This window comes from Musca domestica, unplaced genomic scaffold, assembly GCF_030504385.1.
Source record: "Musca domestica strain aabys unplaced genomic scaffold, Musca_domestica.polishedcontigs.V.1.1 36, whole genome shotgun sequence".
Taxonomy (NCBI): domain Eukaryota; kingdom Metazoa; phylum Arthropoda; class Insecta; order Diptera; family Muscidae; genus Musca; species Musca domestica.
The window spans coordinates 3,771,857-3,791,989 of NW_026712318.1; the positions used below are offsets into that span (position 1 = coordinate 3,771,857).

Here is a 20,133-nt window from a genome sequence, read left to right on the forward strand (position 1 = left end):
AATATTTTTAAAATAATTAGTATTGTGACAAAGGCAAAGAAAAAAAAAACAGAATGTGAGAAATTCCCTAAGAAATATAAAAAATGTTTTAACAAATACCCGATAATGGCATAATGAAAAATTGAACCTGTTTTTTGTCCATGCTTGAGACACAGTAAAATATTGATGTTTCTGAAAATTTACGAAAATAACTTAAGAAATTCTCGAAAATAATACTTAAAAAAAACTCCAAGACATGGTCAAGGAAGTCCTTAAAAGAATTTCCTAAAAATATATATATATTTTGAATTTTAATAAATAGTCAGCAACAATACGATTTTGGACGGAGAGTTAAAACAACCTTGAAAAGACGTCCACCTCAAAACTCATTTAACAATATTTCCCCTTATTTCATACTTCAAATTACTTATTATCGCTTTCTTCCCTTTCCAGATCATCATGTCCATTTCGATGTGACCAGCCTAAAGGATGATTTCGAAAACGACAGCTGTGTAACGTATCAGCGGGCAGGCGATACAATCATTGTCAGTCTCGGTTTTCTACAGATCAATCATCGTTATACGATAGATTTGAAATTACCCTGCAATCTGTTTGGTGATGTCAGCAGCACCCAGTTCAAGCCGGATGTTACCACAGTTCCTAATCTGCATTGCCGGATAACAGAGTTCTCGGGCGTTAAACACGATGAGCATGATTGCTATGAAATGAAAATCGAGTTTTTTGCCTACAAAGAGAAACTAATGCGTGAAACATTGCACATTGTCAATTCCAATGATGATAAGGAGGTGCTGAAATTGGTAATTGCTGCCCGAGTGCTGGGCAAGGGCAAGGGAACACCAATGCTGCGTACCGGTATACATTGCATAGGTGTGGAAAAGGACGAGGAGTCGGAGGCTTCAGATTTTCCAGGTTTCAGCAAGGGCTCATAAATTCAGAAGTGTTGTGATGGAGGAGGAGCAGGAGGAGAAGGAAAAAAGTGGAGCAGGAGGCCATTTTGTCTGCCGATGCATTCAGAGCGAATGCAAAAGCTTTGATTAATTAATTAATTATTAATGAATAATAAAAAATAAATCGGGTATGTGATGGAAACTAAGGGCCTGTTTATATAGTTTGAATGAAAATTAATGCTAAAAACACCAATTCCAAGAGTGTTTTAGAAATGTTTGTATTTTCCAAATTTGAATATAAATCAAAACATTGAAAAAATACACATAAAATTGCTCTTCTTTCGCAGTCAATTTCTAATTGATTTAAATAAATAAATTGTAAATCCGTTCAAAGTGTCATGACTGGAAAATGTTTTTGAAAATGTTATTCAGGATCTACAAACGGAGAAATGAGTTCTTGGCATCGGGGATATAGGGTTTTTTCTTGCCCAAAAAAATCAGTTTTTCTGTTTAAATGTTGAAATTGTTTGAATGTTGTTATTCATCTAAATTTTTATGACAACTTGAACCGATTTGTTTTCCATTACATACCCGTATATGTTTTTTCTTTTTTTGTTTTCTTTGCTTAGTTTGTAAGTAATCCCCTTTGTAAGTGGCATTTCTTTAACTAAACTCGATCGTGCCTATGTTCAAAAAATTTAAAAACGAAAAATAAAACATTAAATTTTATTACAAATATTACTAAATAATAATAATAATAATTAAAAACTCCAATAGAATTTGTATTTTTCAAATCTATATAACTACCAACTCCCAATGTGGGCATCCGACCAAAATTGCAAATTGCCAGATATTTATAACTTAAGAGCATTTGTTTTAATATTTTTTTTTTCTCTCAGTCTAACTTTGTTATACTTCTTCAATGGAAATCATAAATATATTCTCCATACATTGGAAGCAATGTCAATGAAATAGCCAAAACAAAGAACTGCAATCCCTTCTTGGATTGTTAAAAGAGTAAATATTTTAAACACAGACTAAAATAGAAAAACAAAAAAACAAACAGCTATTGGGAACAAGTGAACATTTAAATGTATTAAATATATATAACTATAATATTAAAATAAATACTTTTAATTCTGTTTAAAATATTTTAATTTAATTTACATATTTCAATCTCTGTAAGATTTATTTTTGTTAATAAATATTATAAATAAATAATGCCTATTCTCAAGCACCAAACATAAATACATCACAAAACTGTTATATTTTTGTCTGTTTAAATTGCTGTATCCCGAATGAATAAAATTTTAACTATTAATAAATGAAATAACACATATTCCTTTTAAATATTAAAAAACAGCACTTTGAAACAATTTTTTTGTGAGAATTTTTCCCTTTCCCTTTCCCTTTTTTTGTTTTTTTTTTTTTTTTGATTTGATGAACAATGAACAACGTCCGCTTTTATACCCTACACCACATAGAGGTAAGGGTATTATGTCTTTGTGAATTGGTTTGTAACATAGAGAAGGAAACAAGATAGACCCATAGTTACTTTTGAGGATCTTTATAGAATCACTTTCTGAGTCGATTTATTCATGTCACTCCGTCTGTTCATGTATTCTTGTGAAAAAAAATGTAGGCTGCATTTATTATCCGATTGAGAAGAAATTTTCCAAACAATATTTATTTGGCCCAAGGACGAACCCTATTGGAATTGATTATAATCATATCCGATTTTGATATAGCTCCCATATATCTTCAACTGATTTTGGGTTAATTGTGCAACAAATGTCCAATATAAGTTAAAATGACCTGACCTTTGGCAGATTCCACTGAATTCTGTCTAGAAGCAAGTAAATCAAATTTGGTAATGGTCGGTTCAAATATAGCTGTTGCTCCCATTTATATGTATCATCCGATTTGGGTTTTTAAGTCCCTCATACGCGTAATATGTACTCCACAACAATAATCTTTGCTACCAGCTGTCAGATACAGCTCGGCTCCACTCCACTTTTGACCTTTCCTTACTGGTTATTCACTACTGAGTGTGCGAATCACACTTTGAACCGAATATGTCATTTTGGAAAGAACTTAATATAACTTCTGTGCTAATAAGAACAACCTCCCACTAAGAGACTTCCCTGTGTGTTTAATGATTTATGTAAAGTTATGTATATGTTCTTAAAGCTTATGTTCAATTATATATCTGCTTAGAGTGACTTCAAAAATTGTCAAAAGTTCTCAGAAATAAAAGTTTTCAAATCATTTTGTGTGTGAGCTTTGGATTTTATCTAATTTTTATGTACAATTAAATTGAACTTTGATACAGGGTTATGTGGTTGAAAAAAGTCATAACACTAATATACATGTGTGGTACAACTAAAACTGTTGGATGAAGATGTATCACTGCCTTTTTGATGATCTTGAAATTTGGCGTTTTACTTGGGACTTCAAGAAAAAAGATGGGTATGTTAATTGTGTTATAACAAGAACCATCATAATAATGATTTCAACTGGATGAGTATTTGTTCAAAAAGAAAAATATACAAAATCATGAGCATACTTTTAGGCGAAAAAAAAAAATCAATAACAATTCTATATCTGCTGCAAATAATCTTTCCTTTAGAATTTAGACCGAGTTCAGAAATAGTTTACTTCCTTCTTAGTATAGGAAGTATATCTGGGTTGATAATTTCAAGTCTTTTTACGACCATAAAGTTTGTTTGCTGGTCCAGGTGAAGAATATTTTTTTTTTTGTATCATCGCTAAGTTGATTATTAGTTTTAAGTTGCGCAGCTACACGGGAGTTGGTAGCTGCTTCACTCGGAGACCTTTGATCCATTGGGTTCATCCTAGGAAGAATATTTAGCGATGATAGGAAAGGAAAAGGTGTGGTGATAAAACAAAGAAAGTTTTGTGAGACTAGAGCCGGTTTTTGAACCGGAACCATTGTTATGGTAATATTTTGATGATAAACCCCAAGTTTTCAATCGGCAACTAATGATGGAAAAAAAAATGTTGGCTTTTGCTTACAAAAGCGATAGTCGTGCCCTTTTTCAGGCTTTGGTAACGATAAGGGCACTTACTTTAGTGATATACTCGACTCCTGACACACCCAACATATTGGATTCCGTTCCGGCTCAACACTCACTCGGTGATAAACCATCAGAAGAATGAGACGGAGCTCAGTTAGTCAGTCTTGATTTCTTGAATAATTTGTTTGTTTTGTGTTTTTTAACTCTAGTTCAGTTCGCAGATTTTTGAAATTTTATTTCCAGAGGTAGGTATTTGTAGACTTATTTTTAATTATGTTTGTCCACAAAGGTTAGAGTGTCAGCTATAATTTGCTTTATAAAGGGTACACAATCTAGCGGCTTTTTCAATTTGAATATCATGGTTATATTTTGGAAGAAGAGAAGCACCCTCAGCATTTGGGGCATATCCGTGAGCATGCATTGAAAAGCAGATGCACCCAAAACGAATCAATGTTTGGTGCAGATTTTGATCCAGGGCCATAATTGACCATTTTTGATGTGAAACAAGGAGTGTTTGTTACGTTATAAGTCCCTATAGGTGAACGTTCTTGTATTCACAAAAATTAAAGAGAAGGATATTGGCCACATTTGGCATGCCACACTGCTGAAGCTTTACTCGGATTTTCAAAAAAAGGTATTTGGCGGACACTTCTTATAATGGACCGTATTTCGACTTTTGTGGAGTTTCCAAAAAAAATCAGGTCGACAAAATGTTAATTTTGATATAACTCAAGAACCCTTTATTAGTTAGGTATCTTCATAAGCTCCAAATAATGCCGGTTCTATCCCGGATCTTGACTATCGGGTCAAATGTTCGAATATCCGGTCCCACCCAATAAACGTCTATTTTATTTTGATAGGAATTTAAAAGAAAAATCGATGTGTCTTTACTAGAGAATACTATAGATCTCTTATAAAATCTACTGATCTCTTTTTAAAATGTAAAGTTTTCTTCACATTGTTATAATTTTGCACCAATTCTTTTTACTTGATAAAGTTTTTTAATCTATTAAAAGAAAGTTTTAATTAAATTGAGTATTATTTTTCTTAACTTCATTAATTTACTAAAAAAAACAATTTTTAAAAATTAAATATTTAATCACATATATACAAAAGCTGTCACCCTAATGTACATGTACATCTCTAAACCACAAGCCGTGCCACACAAAAATTATTGCACCTGATATTAAATAAATACATATGAATGTAAATTTTACACTCAAAATACACCCACATCTGTAGTACGCTCAGTAGCTAACAAATCTTTAGAAGAAAACATGTGTGAAAATAAAAATTAAATAATGAAATTGATTGTAAATATTATTTGTAATAATTTTGGCTCTACAATAAATAAATAACTATTTCATCAACTTCTTATATAAATTGTTTTACTTTGAAAGGATAGCAAATTGAATGACGAAATATATAAAACATAATATGAAATAGGATTAAATGGTGTTTGGTTCGGAAAGACCCAATTTTAATAATCGTCAAAATAATGTATACTCCAGCCACCGGTTAAAATTTTCAAAATGTCAAAAATCGGTCAGTATCGCTTTATGATGAAATTTATTGATTAATATTAAAAAACTGCTACATTATCTTCTTTCCGTCTACACCTTAAAAAAGCTCTTAAGACAATAAAACGTTTCGACATAAAAGGTAATAATTCTCAATCAAACAGATGAATCCAAATCCAAAAGATGAATAAAATGTTGTGATTGCATCACCCAAGCTGTCAAGTGCTTGGATTCCCAGGTGTTGATTAGCCACCTATCAGTCTAGCAACCAACAATAATAGACAGCTGTCAGCACAGGGTGAGATAAAAAAATTGCAACCAACTTCAGACTGCTGTCATTTCCAAGCCACTCGTCCGACAACTGTTAAAATTATTCCAGTGACAGATTATTATATTCTTTACAAGCGTACAAAAGCATTTTGTTGACAATTTTCCAGAAAAAAAAGTTATTCGTGATGGAATTCACGCGTGATAGTGTGATTTCTTTATATTTGGCTGGAAAACTACAAGTGGATATCGTTAGAACACTCCAGCATTTAAATGTGAATAAATCTTTTGTGTCTCGTACCATCGCTCGTTACCGTGATACGTAGTCCAAAGTTAAGGAAATGGGCGGAAGAAAACAACAACATCACCCGAAATGGTTCGAAAAGTAAAGAAGCGACTTGATCGAAACCCGCGTCGCAGTGGACGGAAGAAAACAGCAACATCAGCAGAAATGGTTCGAAAAGTTAAGATGCGACTTGATCGAAACCCGCGTAGCAGTGACCGAAAAATGGCTCGTGATTTGAACATATCGCAATATTCCATTCGGCAAATATTGATTATTGATATTGGTTGGCCACCAGAACTCAAGCGCTGGCCATGATGATGGTGTGGGCTGCCATAACCGTCGATGGTCGCTCTCCGCTCGTATTAATCGACTGTGGCATCAGAATAAATTCCGAATATTATCGCGAAAATGTTCTGGAGGGTATATTAAAGTCTTGGGCACGCAAACATTTTGGCCGCAGACGTTGGACATTCCAACAGGACTCAGCACCATCGCACTCAGCACGCGCCACCCAAAAATAGTTACAAAATGAGGTTCCTTCCTTAATTTCCACAATGGCCACCAAAATATCCGGATACCAATCCGTTGGACTATTGTGTCTGGAGTATTTTGGAAAGTAAGGTTGGCACTTAAAAATACCAAGCAAACACTTAGCCGGGAATGGGCCAAAATACCGCAGAGCATCATTCGGGCAGCGTGTGACGGTTTCATTGGCCGTTTGAAGGCCATAATTCGTGCCAAAGGTGACCAATTCGAACAAATCTAAACTCCATCTAAAATTTGATGCTATTTCCGACATTTTTTGCTTTCATTCAATAAAATTTTGATAGTGACATTTAAACTGAGCTTTAACTTTGAAGATGATTTCCGGAGGAAATCGAAATATTGGGTGATTAAAAAAGGAAAAATTGAAAAATAAAAAACCTTAAGCCAAACAATGAACCTTCTTCTTTCTCTTAAGGTGGCACATCATCATAGCTATGCCATCACATAGCCTTAATACCAACTTTGAGTGTAAAGGCTGTGTGATGGCACCGCTATGATGATATGCATTAATATACCTACATATTTAAATAATACAACAATATTTATATACTTTTTCCATAACAAGAACTAAATTATATTTATTGCCATTTTTTTCACAAAATTGTATAACAATATATAAATTTGTTTTGTGTGTGTGTATGTGTGTTTTACAAAATTTTCACTTGTGTTTCACAACTTAATTATTTTTAGGCTTAATAAGATTTGCGCAGTATTATGAATCTACATAAAATACGAATAGCAATTATGATATAATTTAAGGATACAGAGAAGCTCAGAACCTTAGAATTTACAAAAAAAATAACTATAAAATCGTTAAAAAACATATCAAATCATAGCAGGAAACATAAATATTCGATTACAAAAAAAATAAATGAAACAAAATAACTATAAAAAATTTTTACTTAAAATAAGGAACAAGGAAAACACTGTGATCTTAAAGAAAATTGTTTTTTGAAACCGATTTGGAAGTAACAATCCCAAAAATTACCATTTTCTAATGAAAATATCTAAACCAGCAATTGACTGCAGACATGCCACCCAGTCAAATGCCTATTTTCCTACTACGTAAAGCATACAATTACTACAGAGTTGAGTTTGATTGACTGATAATATATATAGTTGATAGTTTATCAAGAGGTGTTGACGGTTAATAAGAATAGGCAAATGTCTTTTCCGCTAAACATTTACAAAAAGCTCCGGCAGCAGATGTTTTTAATGATCCAAAATACGCATATTACCCGATACGATTTTATTCTCCAATATGGCACCGGCGGGTATATCAATACGATCACCATGATTGGCAATAATAATTACGGTACCCTGTTGAAAAAATGAACACAATTACTACCATTCCAAAATTTAAAATAATTTAAAAAAAACCTTACCCTCAAAGACACACCACGTCCAAAGGTAACATCTCCGGACACAGTTAAATGATCCAATTCAATGATGTCTGGTATATTGGCAAAACGGCCAAGGAACTCTTTGACTTTGGCAAAATGATTCTCACCCAATTTCACCAATGGTGTGGTGGGGAACATACGCTGTGGCGACATCACCAAGCTACCATTTTTCAAATTATACAAATTGGACATAACCAACAGCAAATCGGAGGTCTTTTTCACGGGCAAGAAACGTGAACGTGGCACATTAATACCCAGGGCACCATTGAAACACTTCATGGCAGCACCAACGGCAGTTTCCAATTGAATGACACGCAAACCATTCTCCAATGTCTTGTTATTGATGATGATCTCCAGATTGAGAGTACGTTCGTGCAGAACACGATCGATAGCTAAAATAAAAAAGGGAGATATTATTATAAAGAATACGAACATTCCAATTTTCCAAAATTAAATTTTTTAAAATAAGTACAGGAAAAGTCTAATATATTATGAAAACGGAGGTAATAATGGAAGACTCTTATTTTTACAGTTTACATCGCCAAGTAACTTAAATAGACACATTTTTGGTTTCAAATTCCTTGAATACCGCATTTTGGGCATAATAAAGTGTCTTCGGCAATATTACTGAAAACCAAAGACCTATTTGGTCCATTTTTCAAAAAATAGCTAAAAACTAGTTTTAAACGAGATCGAAGTATGTGAAAATATTTTACACATTTATTTGTCATTTTACACATTTATTTATGTGGAAATATGTGTGTGTGATGCAACAGATTGAGTGGACCGAAGTATTCAATTTTCATTCTTGGTCTAAAACAGATAAAAAAGTTGGTATGTGCCAAATTTGAAGGAAATCGAACATATATATCCAATTTTGTGCTAAATCATAAATTTCGATAAACAACATATTCATATCAGATTTCTGGTTGAGAGACATATATTTAGATATAGCAAGTTCCAAAGAATCGCCGACTACTTTCCCAAGTTATGACAGATAAAAGTATTGAAAATTGTGACTCTTTGTGGGTTAGAACCAGTAGGGGTTCGTATACATATTTCATCTTCACAACAGATTTTGCGTTAGCAAAAATATTTGGATGTGTGAAATATGAAGAGAGTTGGATGTTTATTTCGCTTTCTTTGAGCGTTTTGTTTTTCAAAAATCTTGTGGGGGAGGTTCCAGAAGGAATGGTACGATCTCTACCATCTTTATATTAGATCTTGTGTTGATGGAAATATTGCGATATACCAAGTCTAAATGGAATCGGATGTTAATTTCGCGTCTTATGAGCTTCATGGATATTCAAAATGTTAACCCCTTGAGGGGGAGGTAACAGAAGGAGTGGCCCAATATATCCCATCTTCACACCAGACCTTGGGTTATTAAAAGATTTATAAAAAGTTGAAAATGTATGCATCGTTTTCGTCTGTTAGTTTTATACGCTTTCAGGTTGAGTCAAAATCTCAGATAATTCTTAATTTTTTTGATAAAATGTCAACGGAAGTAATATTCTAGATCAAATTTCATTATGAGTCTCTGAGGAAAAGAAATTTGTATACCAACCCGAAAGCTACCAATGCATCCAAAGAGTCACAATTTGATGCGGTTAATGGCCTGGTGGTATAATTAGACTGTATTTTCTTCAAAGCTGCTGCGAGTCGTAACGTAACTGTGAATAGTGAGCGCTACCATGTGGTGATGCCCAATTTTTGCCCCACATGCAAGAGCTTGACGAGAGCATGACTTGTGGTTTCAGCAACGGCCCCATATGCCACAGAATCCGCGTAACCAACGACTTATTGAGATAGTAATTCGGTGGTCATTTTATTTCACATACGAGACAAGTAAATCGGATCGTGGGATTGATTTAACGCCTTTAGCCTATTTTTGTGGGACAATGTCAAAGCTCGAGTTTGGCCGCTTTAATTGACTCATTTGAAAATTGCATTGGAACATTTATTCGTCAGAAACCAGCCAGCATGCAAACATTAAACATATTAGCCAACTGCTTCGGAACCTCCCCCATAAAGCGTCACCAGTTAGAATAATCATAACTTATCTGTCGAATAATCATAACTTATCTGTCGGCAATCATAATACATCTGTTGGCAAAACCTACTGACACTATTTAACTTTATTTTTGAAAATTTTCTTTTAGAAGGACCTTTAAAGGCGGCATGCAGTGAAATAGAAAATCAATATGAGGTTTTTTGCAATTAACACATTAGCTGTCTTATATAAAAAATATAGGTTTTTTTGGATCTTGACATAATTCCCCCTATTGAATAGTGTGGCGTAGAATATAAGAATATACATTTGCGCATATAATATTTTCTCTGACCTCCTCTTCAATTAAACCAAGAAATTCTACTTACCCGACAAATTCGCCCAAATGTTGTTGGTGTTGAAGAACTTGAAAGTCTTCACAGATTTAAAATCATCCACATGTTCTTTGGGGACCTGGGCAATTTCCAGAAGACGCAATTTATCTTCAAATTGAATCAAGGTACCACCCTGGATTATTCAATAATTAAAAACAATAACAACATTATTTGCGATTAGAAAACAAAACAACAAAATATTAAACAAAGACTATTATGTCTTACCTTAACATCAGCTCTGGTCTTATCGGTTACCTCCATAACAAATTCCACGGGTTTCGCATCGCGTTCATCGCCCACCAATTTATTCAAAATATTCAAATCAACAGTGGCACCCAGGTTATCAATATTCGACAAGAAACAATATTCACGGCCTTCATCAATAAATTTCTTCAGCAAACCGGAATTGCGGAAGGTATCGTAGAAATCACCGTGACCAGGTGGATACCAACTGGAAATTGAAAACAAAAAAATTTTAAAATAAAATTAAGAAAACAATTTTCCACTGCACTTACGCCTCAATGTCTTTCTCTACATCAAAATCTTTGGCAATGGGCAAAAACGATTCACGGCTAATGCGTGGAAAACAACTTTGGTTAAAGGTATGGATTTGTACACGGAATCCCTTGTATTTGCGTATAATCTTCTCCGTATCCTCGTCTGTGTTGAATGAGTTCATCAACACCAAGGGGACATTGGCATCGTATGTTTTGTTGAGATGCTATAAAAATGATGACACAAGTTATTGAAACATTGAAATGCAAATTCGTTTAGAATCAAAATAAATAATGCTTACCTCAATTTGTTGTACGGTCAAATCCAAAAAGGTCAAATCCGATCGCACAGGTATCACACTCTTGGGTCCATGACAACCCATCGATGTGCCGAGACCACCATTAAGTTTAATGACAACCAATTTGTCTAACATAGAACGAATCTAAAGGGGGGAGGGGGGAATATTGTGAAGATTAATTTTAGTTTTGTTATTTCTTTTTCAACTCAAGTAGTTTATTGTTAATGAACACAACAAATGATGAAGAAGAAGAAGAATAAGGAAAAAAAGGGGGAACAATTAAGCTCAGTGCAAATATGCTAAGATTTATTACGGCAGCTATATAAGGCTTACAAACAATGCTAATTAACCAAAAAATTGTAGTTAATTTTATTGGCTTAAAGCAAAAACATGTTACATTATAAAATTTTAAGGCTGCAATAAGGTTAAACGCAAATGTAAATATTAGGGCTATCAAAGAAAATCGCAATTTATTTTTTCTGAAATAGAAGGAAAATAAACATAGACAATTATGGGAATCCATGAATTAAAATATTGGTTTCTAAAATGTCATTAGAGGGTACAAAGCTATTCTTTTGTACAAGCAATTGGAAAAACATGAGATATAGACTCGCTCTGTAAATCTGGTCCCTCAAATGAGCTAAAAAATATTCTGAAACTTCGAAATATTGGTCCGTTAGAGAAGGTTCGCCAAATTCAGTTCGGCCAGTAGATGCTATAATTCAGTGCCGGGATTAAATATGACCATAGCCAGTTTTGTCGAAACTGCAGTACATTCTAACTGCTGATTGTGCTTCGTTTTTTGACGTTCAATTACGTCGGAGGTCAGATAGATGAGAATTTTAGCCAGCAAAAGTTCTTAGAAATCTTTTAAAACTCATGACTCCTTTCACCCAAAATGAGTGAGTGAAAATCGTTCCTATTACACGACTTTGTACAATTCAGACCGAACTTGTTTGAGCTCCAGACTCTAGTGTCGCATGATTGGAAAATCTGGTGGCAGTAGCACTCTAAACGCCAAAGAGGTCGTAAATTATTCGAATGATTGTAGGGTGTTTGCGTGGAGTTCAATCGTAAATGATATATAAAGTTTATCTCCTATCTCATGAACCTTGCAAAGTTCTCTAAAGGGAAGACATCCAACTAGACACCACGAAATCAAATGCCCTACTTTTTTTTTGCTACATAAACTGTGGATGTGGAAAAGCACATCGATGAACCAAAAAATGCATCAAAAATACCCCAAATAAGACAGGTGAGTCTTTGGTAAGCTGGTCCGAGAATACTAGTGCTATGGCATGAGCAAGCATTAATACGACCTGAGAACTGCAATAGATCCCAATGTGGGGGCCATTCAAACCATCATATGATGGATACATAGAATAGATTTATCCACATTCTGCACGGTAATAAAAGGAGAGTGTCACACTTCTCCAGACTTAACCATAGTTTTACCTAATCCGATAAATGTCGTGACTTGACAACACCCCATTTTTCATGGGTCAAACCATCTCCTGATAATCGTCTCCATAAGTAGATAGCCCGATTTCATAACCTCTAAACAACTCACTTTCCTTAACCATAAGAAAACTCACTGGCCAGAATTCAGAAAGTTCACCAAACTTCGCTTCAGAGAATTGCCCAACCCTTCTGATGTTCGGGTAGCAGAAATGATTTTCTGAAACATTATCAGAGCTGCAGCCGCTCACTATGTACCTGCTGGTCGAATACCCTAGATAAGATTAAATTTCCCAGCAGAGGCAGCGGGATTAGCAAACTGTTCCTTGAATCAGTGATTTGACAGTAGAAGCCAACCGGTTGGTACAGGAGCATAAGAGGAAAAAGTGGCTAGACCATATGAAGTGTTGCAACATTGGAACCAATATGAGTAAGCTGTGGGTAACAGTTAAGCCGCTCTCGTACCCTGGAAAAAAGGATGATAGGACCTCAGTCACTTTTAACGACGTAACGGTGACTGATCCGAAGAGGTGCACTGAGTATTTTAACCGACAATTTATCGAGCATTCCGAGAGTGTCAGGGCAAAGCGAAGAGTACTATGTTGTATCAAATCCTTTCCGTTGAGGAGGCCCCACCATAGTTAACGATGGGTCACTCGATACGTTAATAACGCTAAAGCGTTGGGCCTAGGCGGAATCTCAATGGTAATGTTGAAACTACCACATACGATGGGAGTTGAATATCTGACAAAAGTCGTTAGCCTGTCGCTAGCCACCCACATCGTTCCCGAAGTTTGAGTGTTCCCGCGATTGAAGTCAGCCAAGGATGCCAGCGAAGGCGAATCAAAGGCCAATTTCGTCATCAGTTGCTAAGGCTCTTGAGACGTTGGATCGTCAACTCTATGTGTGGACGCCAGACATCAGAACATGGACTTCCGAGGTGAGTACTCGGGTGAATGTGCAAGCCGAGGGAAATTTAATACCGACCACGAACTACCCCAAGATTCTAGGACTCACATTCTACCGCATGTTTAAGTCCTCTGCACTAGCCACAGCTATAAGCAACAAAATGAATAGTAGGAAAGGTACGAACTGGACAACTAGGCGGCACTAGTGTGGTCAACGAATACAAATGCTACGCAGTGGGAGAGCATCCATCCATCTGACCCGCTTTTAGAAGTTATGAAGAAATATCGAGTAAACACAGTCCTCGGAGATTATCTGCCACCCATTGCAGCTGAAAAACGTTGGATGTTCAGACAAACCAGAGTAGTTTTGGACCAATTATATTCAGAATGGTGCAATCGTCTCAATTCGTATTGGTTACGAATTAATGATTTTACGAACTTGAAGTCAGAGCCCAACAAATTTGGTAGGACAAACATAAAAAGTTAGTCTTATTTCTATAAAGTGAGTATTTTTCCCATAAATTAATACTAGTTTCTCTATTAAGACCAGCAGATGTGCTTCTCTAACAGAATATTTGGAATTCTGTCAGAAATCCTGAAGAACATCCATCTATATATAGATCGTATTGGGCACGAATTGATGTTTTTACAAAATTGAAGTCAGAGACCATCAAAATTGGTAGGACAAATATAAAAAGTTGATCTCATTTCTATATACAACTTAAAGTGAGTATTTTCCCAATAAAATAATGCTAGTTTCTCTATTAAGACCACCAGATGTGTTTCTCTAACAGAATATTTGGAATTCTGTCAGAAATCCCGAAGAACATCTATCTATATATAGATCTTTATTAATCGGAATCCTAAATTGATTTAATCTACAGAAAATCTTTTGAAAAGTTTTTCTTTTATAGAAAGCCTTCAAATATAATAATCTATCAGTGGGAGATCAGTAGAAACCATTTTTCATTTATGTGTTTGATTTCTCTTTCGAGACGAGCTTAATGATCTGAAATTTGCAGTGAAAAGGAAAGCCAGATAGACACTATCACACACTCACCACTATGCGACGCGTTTCGCCGTTGGTTAAGCGGCTCATCAGACATATTTGGTGTGGATGATGGCTTACAAGGGCCGTTCTCTGGAAAGTAGTATATATTTCGAACTTATTGCAAATTAGCATATGCGGATTATACACTAGAATCTCTCCAGGTTCGACTGAAGTTCTATTGGCAGATCTTTTTCACAGCAAAGTTTTTGTTTTTGTAGTGATGGATTTTTTGCCCACAACAACTACATTGCTTCCAATGCATACACTTGTTTTAGTGCTACTTTAGGAAGACGGGTTAATGGCTCTGAACGTAGAGACGGCAACTTCTAGTTGGCTGCACACCGAGGTCCGCGGTTCATTTGGACATTTCTTCCCAGTACTCTCTTTATAAATGCCCTGTAGAAGTTCCTTTATCTTCAGGGAGACTATGTGAAAGAAATACTCTAAAAATATAAAAAAATAAACAAATTTTTGAAAGTAATTCTTTGTCCACAGAGGGCCCGCAGAACTTGTAATTTATCTATAGGGGATCAGTAGAAACTGTTTTCTTCGCAACATTTTTGAAGATAATTCTGTTTGAAAAAATCATATGGATGGACTTCTAATTTCAAGTAGCCTATGTGAATGGTTCTCCGGCCACATACGAATTGGGTAATGTCTTTGACTACACATATCAGTTTTTCTTATGCGTTATGCGTTCTTAAACGTTTTTTATCCATTGAAATTTTGTAAAAAATGTACTTGTCCATTAGATAGGTACCCCATGACTACGCCAGAGCTGTATATATTTGTTTTATCAATAGAAGAGCTGTAGCATATTTCTATTAATCATATATGCTTAGACATCCACCATCTAAGAAAAAATCTGCTATATACTGATGATTTGTAATAAAACTGTACCAAAAAAGGAAATAAGACAATTTTAGTACATGTACCAAATATACCCAAGTAAAGGTAAATGCAGCTACATGAAAAAAACTCAAGAAAGCAATCAAAGGTTATTAAGCAAATTATGTAATTAGAAGCATACACCTATACGTACGAACGATTTCCAAACAAAACAAAATTTATAAGTATTAGAAAAATAACGTAATAGGTTACCTCATTCTTTGAAGAGAACCACAGTAAAAATATAAACACATCCAATTCAAAGGATTTTATTATTTTTTTTTTTTGGTTTTTGTCAAAGGAAAACAAGGTGGGAAATGACATAGATATAATAAAGTATGTATGAAAATGTGTGTCTGTGTATGTTGGTGTATTATTTGTATTTTGTTTTAATATGAAACGACAAAATTTAGAAACATCCAAAAAAGCCAATTCCAACAAATCTACTAGAGTCATATGCCAATCAAGTTAAGAAAAAAATTAAGACAAATTAAAAGAAACAATTTCGTTTTACAAATCAATAAATTTTAAATTAAATTTTGTCGTTAGTTTAAAAATAAAATAATGCTATTGAATCGTGCAATAATCATTAAATTTATTTTCATTTTTTTGTGGAGGGCGAATCAAATGAACCAGCTCAAAATAATGATGGATGAGATTAAAGGGACTTCTAAACATAGTTTGGAAGAGAAATTAACTCAGATATCGTTTTTCACAAATCTCATTTGTGTTCCATATTTTTGTCCAATAATTATGTAGTTTTTGTACATGAAATGTGGTAAAAAGTTTGAGAAGAAATTGCAAAATGGATCGAGAATTTTCCCATGTTGAATTATTGTAAAAGAAATTCGTATTTTTTTCCTTTTGATAATATACAGGGTGATATGAAAAAACTACAACCAACTACAAACTGCTGTCATTTCTAAGTGACTCGTCCGACCGCTGTTAAAATTATTCCAGTAACAGTTCATTATATTGTTTACAAGCGTACAAAAGCTTTTTGGTGAGAATTTTCCAGAAAAAAGTTATTCTTGATGGAATTCAAGCGTGATAGAGTGATTTCTTTATATTTGGCTGGAAAACCACAAGTAACTATCGTTAGATCACTTGTGTCTCGTACCATCGCACGTTACCGTGATACTGGTAGCCCGCAGCCCGACGTCAAGAAAGTGGACGTAAGAAAACAGCAACATCAGCAGAAATGGTTCGGAAAGTAAAGAAGCGACTTGATTGAAACCCGCGTTGCAGTGGCCGAGAAATGGCTCGTGCGCTGAACATATCGCAATATTCCATTCGGCAAATAGTGAAAAATGAGCTCTGGGTAAAACCATTGAAATTCCAAAAAGTGCAAGAACTTACACCGCAACCGAAAGAAAATAGACTCAAAAGAGTTAAAGAGTTGCTTCGCTTGGCGGAAAGTGGGAACTGCCGAATTTGGTTTTCTCCGTCTCCGATGAGAAAAAATTCGTTCTCCAGCAGTTTCTAAACAAACAAAATGATCGTGCTCACTTGCCAAAGAGGTCAGCTGAAAATGTGCATCTTCGGTTGGCCACCAGAACTCAAGTGCCGGCCATGGTGATGGTGTGGGCCGCCATAACAGCCGCTCCTATTAATTGACCGTGGCATCAGAATAAATGTCGAATATTATCGCGAAAATATTCTGGATGGTGTATTAAAACATTTTGGCCGCAGACCTTGGACATTCCAACAGAACTCAGCAACATCGCACTCAGCACGCGCCACCCAAGAATGGTGACAAAATGAGGTTCCACGCTTCATTTCCAGCGCACAATGGCCACCTAAATCCCCGGATACCAATCCGTTGGACTATTGTGTCTGGAGTATTTTGGAAAGCAAGGTTGGCACTAAAAAATACGAAATTGTCGATCACCTCAAGGAAGGGCTTCGCCGGTAATGGGCCAAAATACCGCAGAGCAACATTCGGGCAGCGTGTGAGGGTTTCATTGGCCGTTTGAAGGCCATAATTCGTGCCAAAGATGACCAATCCGAACAAATCCAAACTTATTCTAAAATTTGATGCTATTTCCGACATTTTTTGCTTTCATTCAATAAAATTTAAAAAAAAATGTAAAAATTATGGCGTTTGACTTTGTTGCAGTTTTTTTATCTCACCCTGTAATTCAAATTGCTCTTGATTATCGGAAAATATATATATTTTAAACTGGTACATTTGATATAGCCCCAAGTAATAACTTTTAATTATCTACATATTGTATATAGAACAAAGTATACCTGATCATTTTTGGGAGCTTTCAGTGAACTATAGTCCTTGACAGCATTTTCAGGTAATTTTTGTATTTTATTCCAATCAATGGAGGGACCCTCTGTAAAAAAACACAACAAATAAATAAATCACATCAACAAAATAAAAAAAAAAAACAAGAACCCACCTTCTTGCAAAAATCGTCCAAACAATTCGGCAAAACGTTCCATTTCGAATTGCAGATCCGGCCGCTTTTCCGGTTCGGCAGTTTGCAATAGTCTATCCAAATCATTTTCCAATTGACGGAGAGCATCACGTTTGGTCAATTCATGAAATTCTTTGGAATCGGATGGAGCTCTTTGGTGGCCACGTACCTAAAAGTAAGAAAACAAAACACAAAATAAAATAATTTGTCAAATATTGTGGCGTTGTGGTTAATGCAATTAAGGGGTAACCTAAATGAAACAAAAAATGGTTAAGATAAAATTTGTTGAGTATAATGTGGTAAATTTATTTCAGCCATAACATACGATTCATTTTGGAGGCGCTTAAATGTGAGGTTTGTGCAATTACAGTAATTACGTGTGGAAATTTATTATGTTAATTGCCACGCATGGGGAAGTATCCCGCATAGAGTTTGGTTTAGAAATGTAACAAATTTTCAAAAAATAGTTTATCGTAATCATCAGGAGTTAACTGTGCAAATATGGAAATATATAACAATATTGATTTAGTATAGAAAATTACATCTGTTCATATTTTAGCACACGTTCCAGACACTTGTGTCCACAAAATCTGGCATGTTTGCTATTTGGGCCTATTGTTTAAAGATTGGTTGGCTGAAAAAGGTATATCGCAAAGGGAATGTTGTAATTATTTGTTCATAACAAACATGTTGTATGTAAGTGATTCAAAAAACAGTTTACAAAATTCGGATTTTAATAAACTTATAGGTAATGAGGTGGACCTTTGGGGCTTGAGATATTTTACTATTATATACATAAAACAAGTTAGAAAATATCAATTGGTTTTGCCGACTGATGTATACCCTCAGCCAATGTTCGATTATTTAAATATATTTTGGCTTCTGTTATGATTATTCAAATTGTTAACCCTCTATGGAGTAGGTTCCGAAGGAATGGGCCAATATTGTCCATTTCATATCGGATCTAAATAAATATGATAAAAAATTGCGACGTGCCAGAATTGGACTATATTGTAACTTTCTTCACTTTATATGAGGTATGTGACAATTTTTAGAAAATTAGAAAAGTGTGCGCATGGTACCACATACAGTCGACCAAAGTATTCCACTTTTCACACCGCATCTAAGGCAGATAAAAATATTGGTATAGCAAAATTACAAGAATATTGAACAATTATCTCCAATTTTATGCGAAATCCTAAATTCCATATGTATCTCAGGTTTCTGGTTGGGAGAAATATTTAGATATAACAAGTTGTAAATAATCGCTGATTTTTGCGCAAGTTATGATAGATAAAAGTATTGAAAATTGCTACCCTTGTTGTGGGTGAAGTACCATATATATCGGTTTTCAAACAGATCTTGTGTTAGCAAAAATGTTTGTATGTGTGAAATTTGAAGAGAATTTTGTTTTTCAAAATCTTGAACCCTAATGGGGGGAAATTCCAGAAGAAATGGTCCGATCCCTCCCATATTTATAACAGATCTTGTGTTGATAGAAATATTGTGGAGGAGGTACCAGAAGGAGTGGACCGGTATATCCCATCTTCACAGCAGATCTTTTTTTAAAAGAAATAATGGGGTGTGTGAAATATGAAGAGAACTGGAAGGTTATTTCGGATTTCATAATCGTTTTGGTTATTTAAAGCTTTGGCCCTTTGTAGGGGAGGTACCAAAAGAAAAGGTCCGATCCCTCCCATCTTTATAACAAATTTTGTGTTGATAGAAATATTGAGAAATATTAATATTGCCAAGCATAAATGGAATACTTAATCAAATTTTGACCCATTGTGGGAGAGGTACCAGAAAGAGTGGACCGATATATTTCATCTTCACACCAGACATCGGACTAATAAAAAGATTGTGCTGTGTGTAATTTGAAGGCAATCGGATCTTTACATCACATTTTGTAAGAGTTATAATTATTCAAAAGTTTGACCCTTTGTGGGGGAGATGGAGTGGACCGACATTGCCCATCTTCGCACCTGATGCACTGGTGTAAATATTGGAATTTGCAAAGTTGGATCAAAATCGAATTATCGTTTCTCTTTTTGTGCAGCAAACTATTATTTTATTTTATTATTATTTTTTTTTTGAAAATATTGACATTTTGTAAGGAGTTACCAGAAGGTGTGGACTGTTATTACCCATATTCGAACTTAATCTAAGTTTGACAATAGTATTACGATGTACCAAGTTTGTACCTAATCGGATACTCCCTTAAATAGTTAGGGTGCGCACCAGACAGACAGACGGACATCGCTAGATCGACTC

General features: G+C 34.9%; 2 protein-coding genes across 4 annotated transcripts in view; one reads left to right on the plus strand and one right to left on the minus strand.

Moving 5' to 3' along the window:
* Positions 1 to 7,346, plus strand: part of LOC101895767 (adipose-secreted signaling protein) — a 62,195-nt gene extending 54,849 nt beyond the window's left edge. For both annotated transcript variants that reach the window (XM_011292196.3, XM_020035068.2), the window contains one exon: positions 433 to 7,346. In XM_011292196.3, the coding sequence (XP_011290498.1) occupies positions 433 to 929 (497 nt within the window). In that variant the 3' untranslated portion in view covers positions 930 to 7,346. The remainder of the gene's footprint in view (positions 1 to 432) is intronic.
* The window catches only part of LOC101895356 (UTP--glucose-1-phosphate uridylyltransferase), a 42,272-nt gene continuing 29,224 nt past the window's right edge, over positions 7,086 to 20,133 (minus strand). For both annotated transcript variants that reach the window (XM_059125904.1, XM_005178451.4), the window contains exons 2-9: positions 17,842 to 18,028; positions 17,684 to 17,775; positions 11,129 to 11,269; positions 10,848 to 11,053; positions 10,558 to 10,783; positions 10,327 to 10,465; positions 7,930 to 8,339; positions 7,086 to 7,864 (exon numbers count right to left, since the gene is read on the minus strand). In XM_059125904.1, the coding sequence (XP_058981887.1) occupies positions 7,757 to 7,864; positions 7,930 to 8,339; positions 10,327 to 10,465; positions 10,558 to 10,783; positions 10,848 to 11,053; positions 11,129 to 11,269; positions 17,684 to 17,775; positions 17,842 to 18,028 (1,509 nt within the window). In that variant the 3' untranslated portion in view covers positions 7,086 to 7,756. The remainder of the gene's footprint in view (positions 7,865 to 7,929; positions 8,340 to 10,326; positions 10,466 to 10,557; positions 10,784 to 10,847; positions 11,054 to 11,128; positions 11,270 to 17,683; positions 17,776 to 17,841; positions 18,029 to 20,133) is intronic.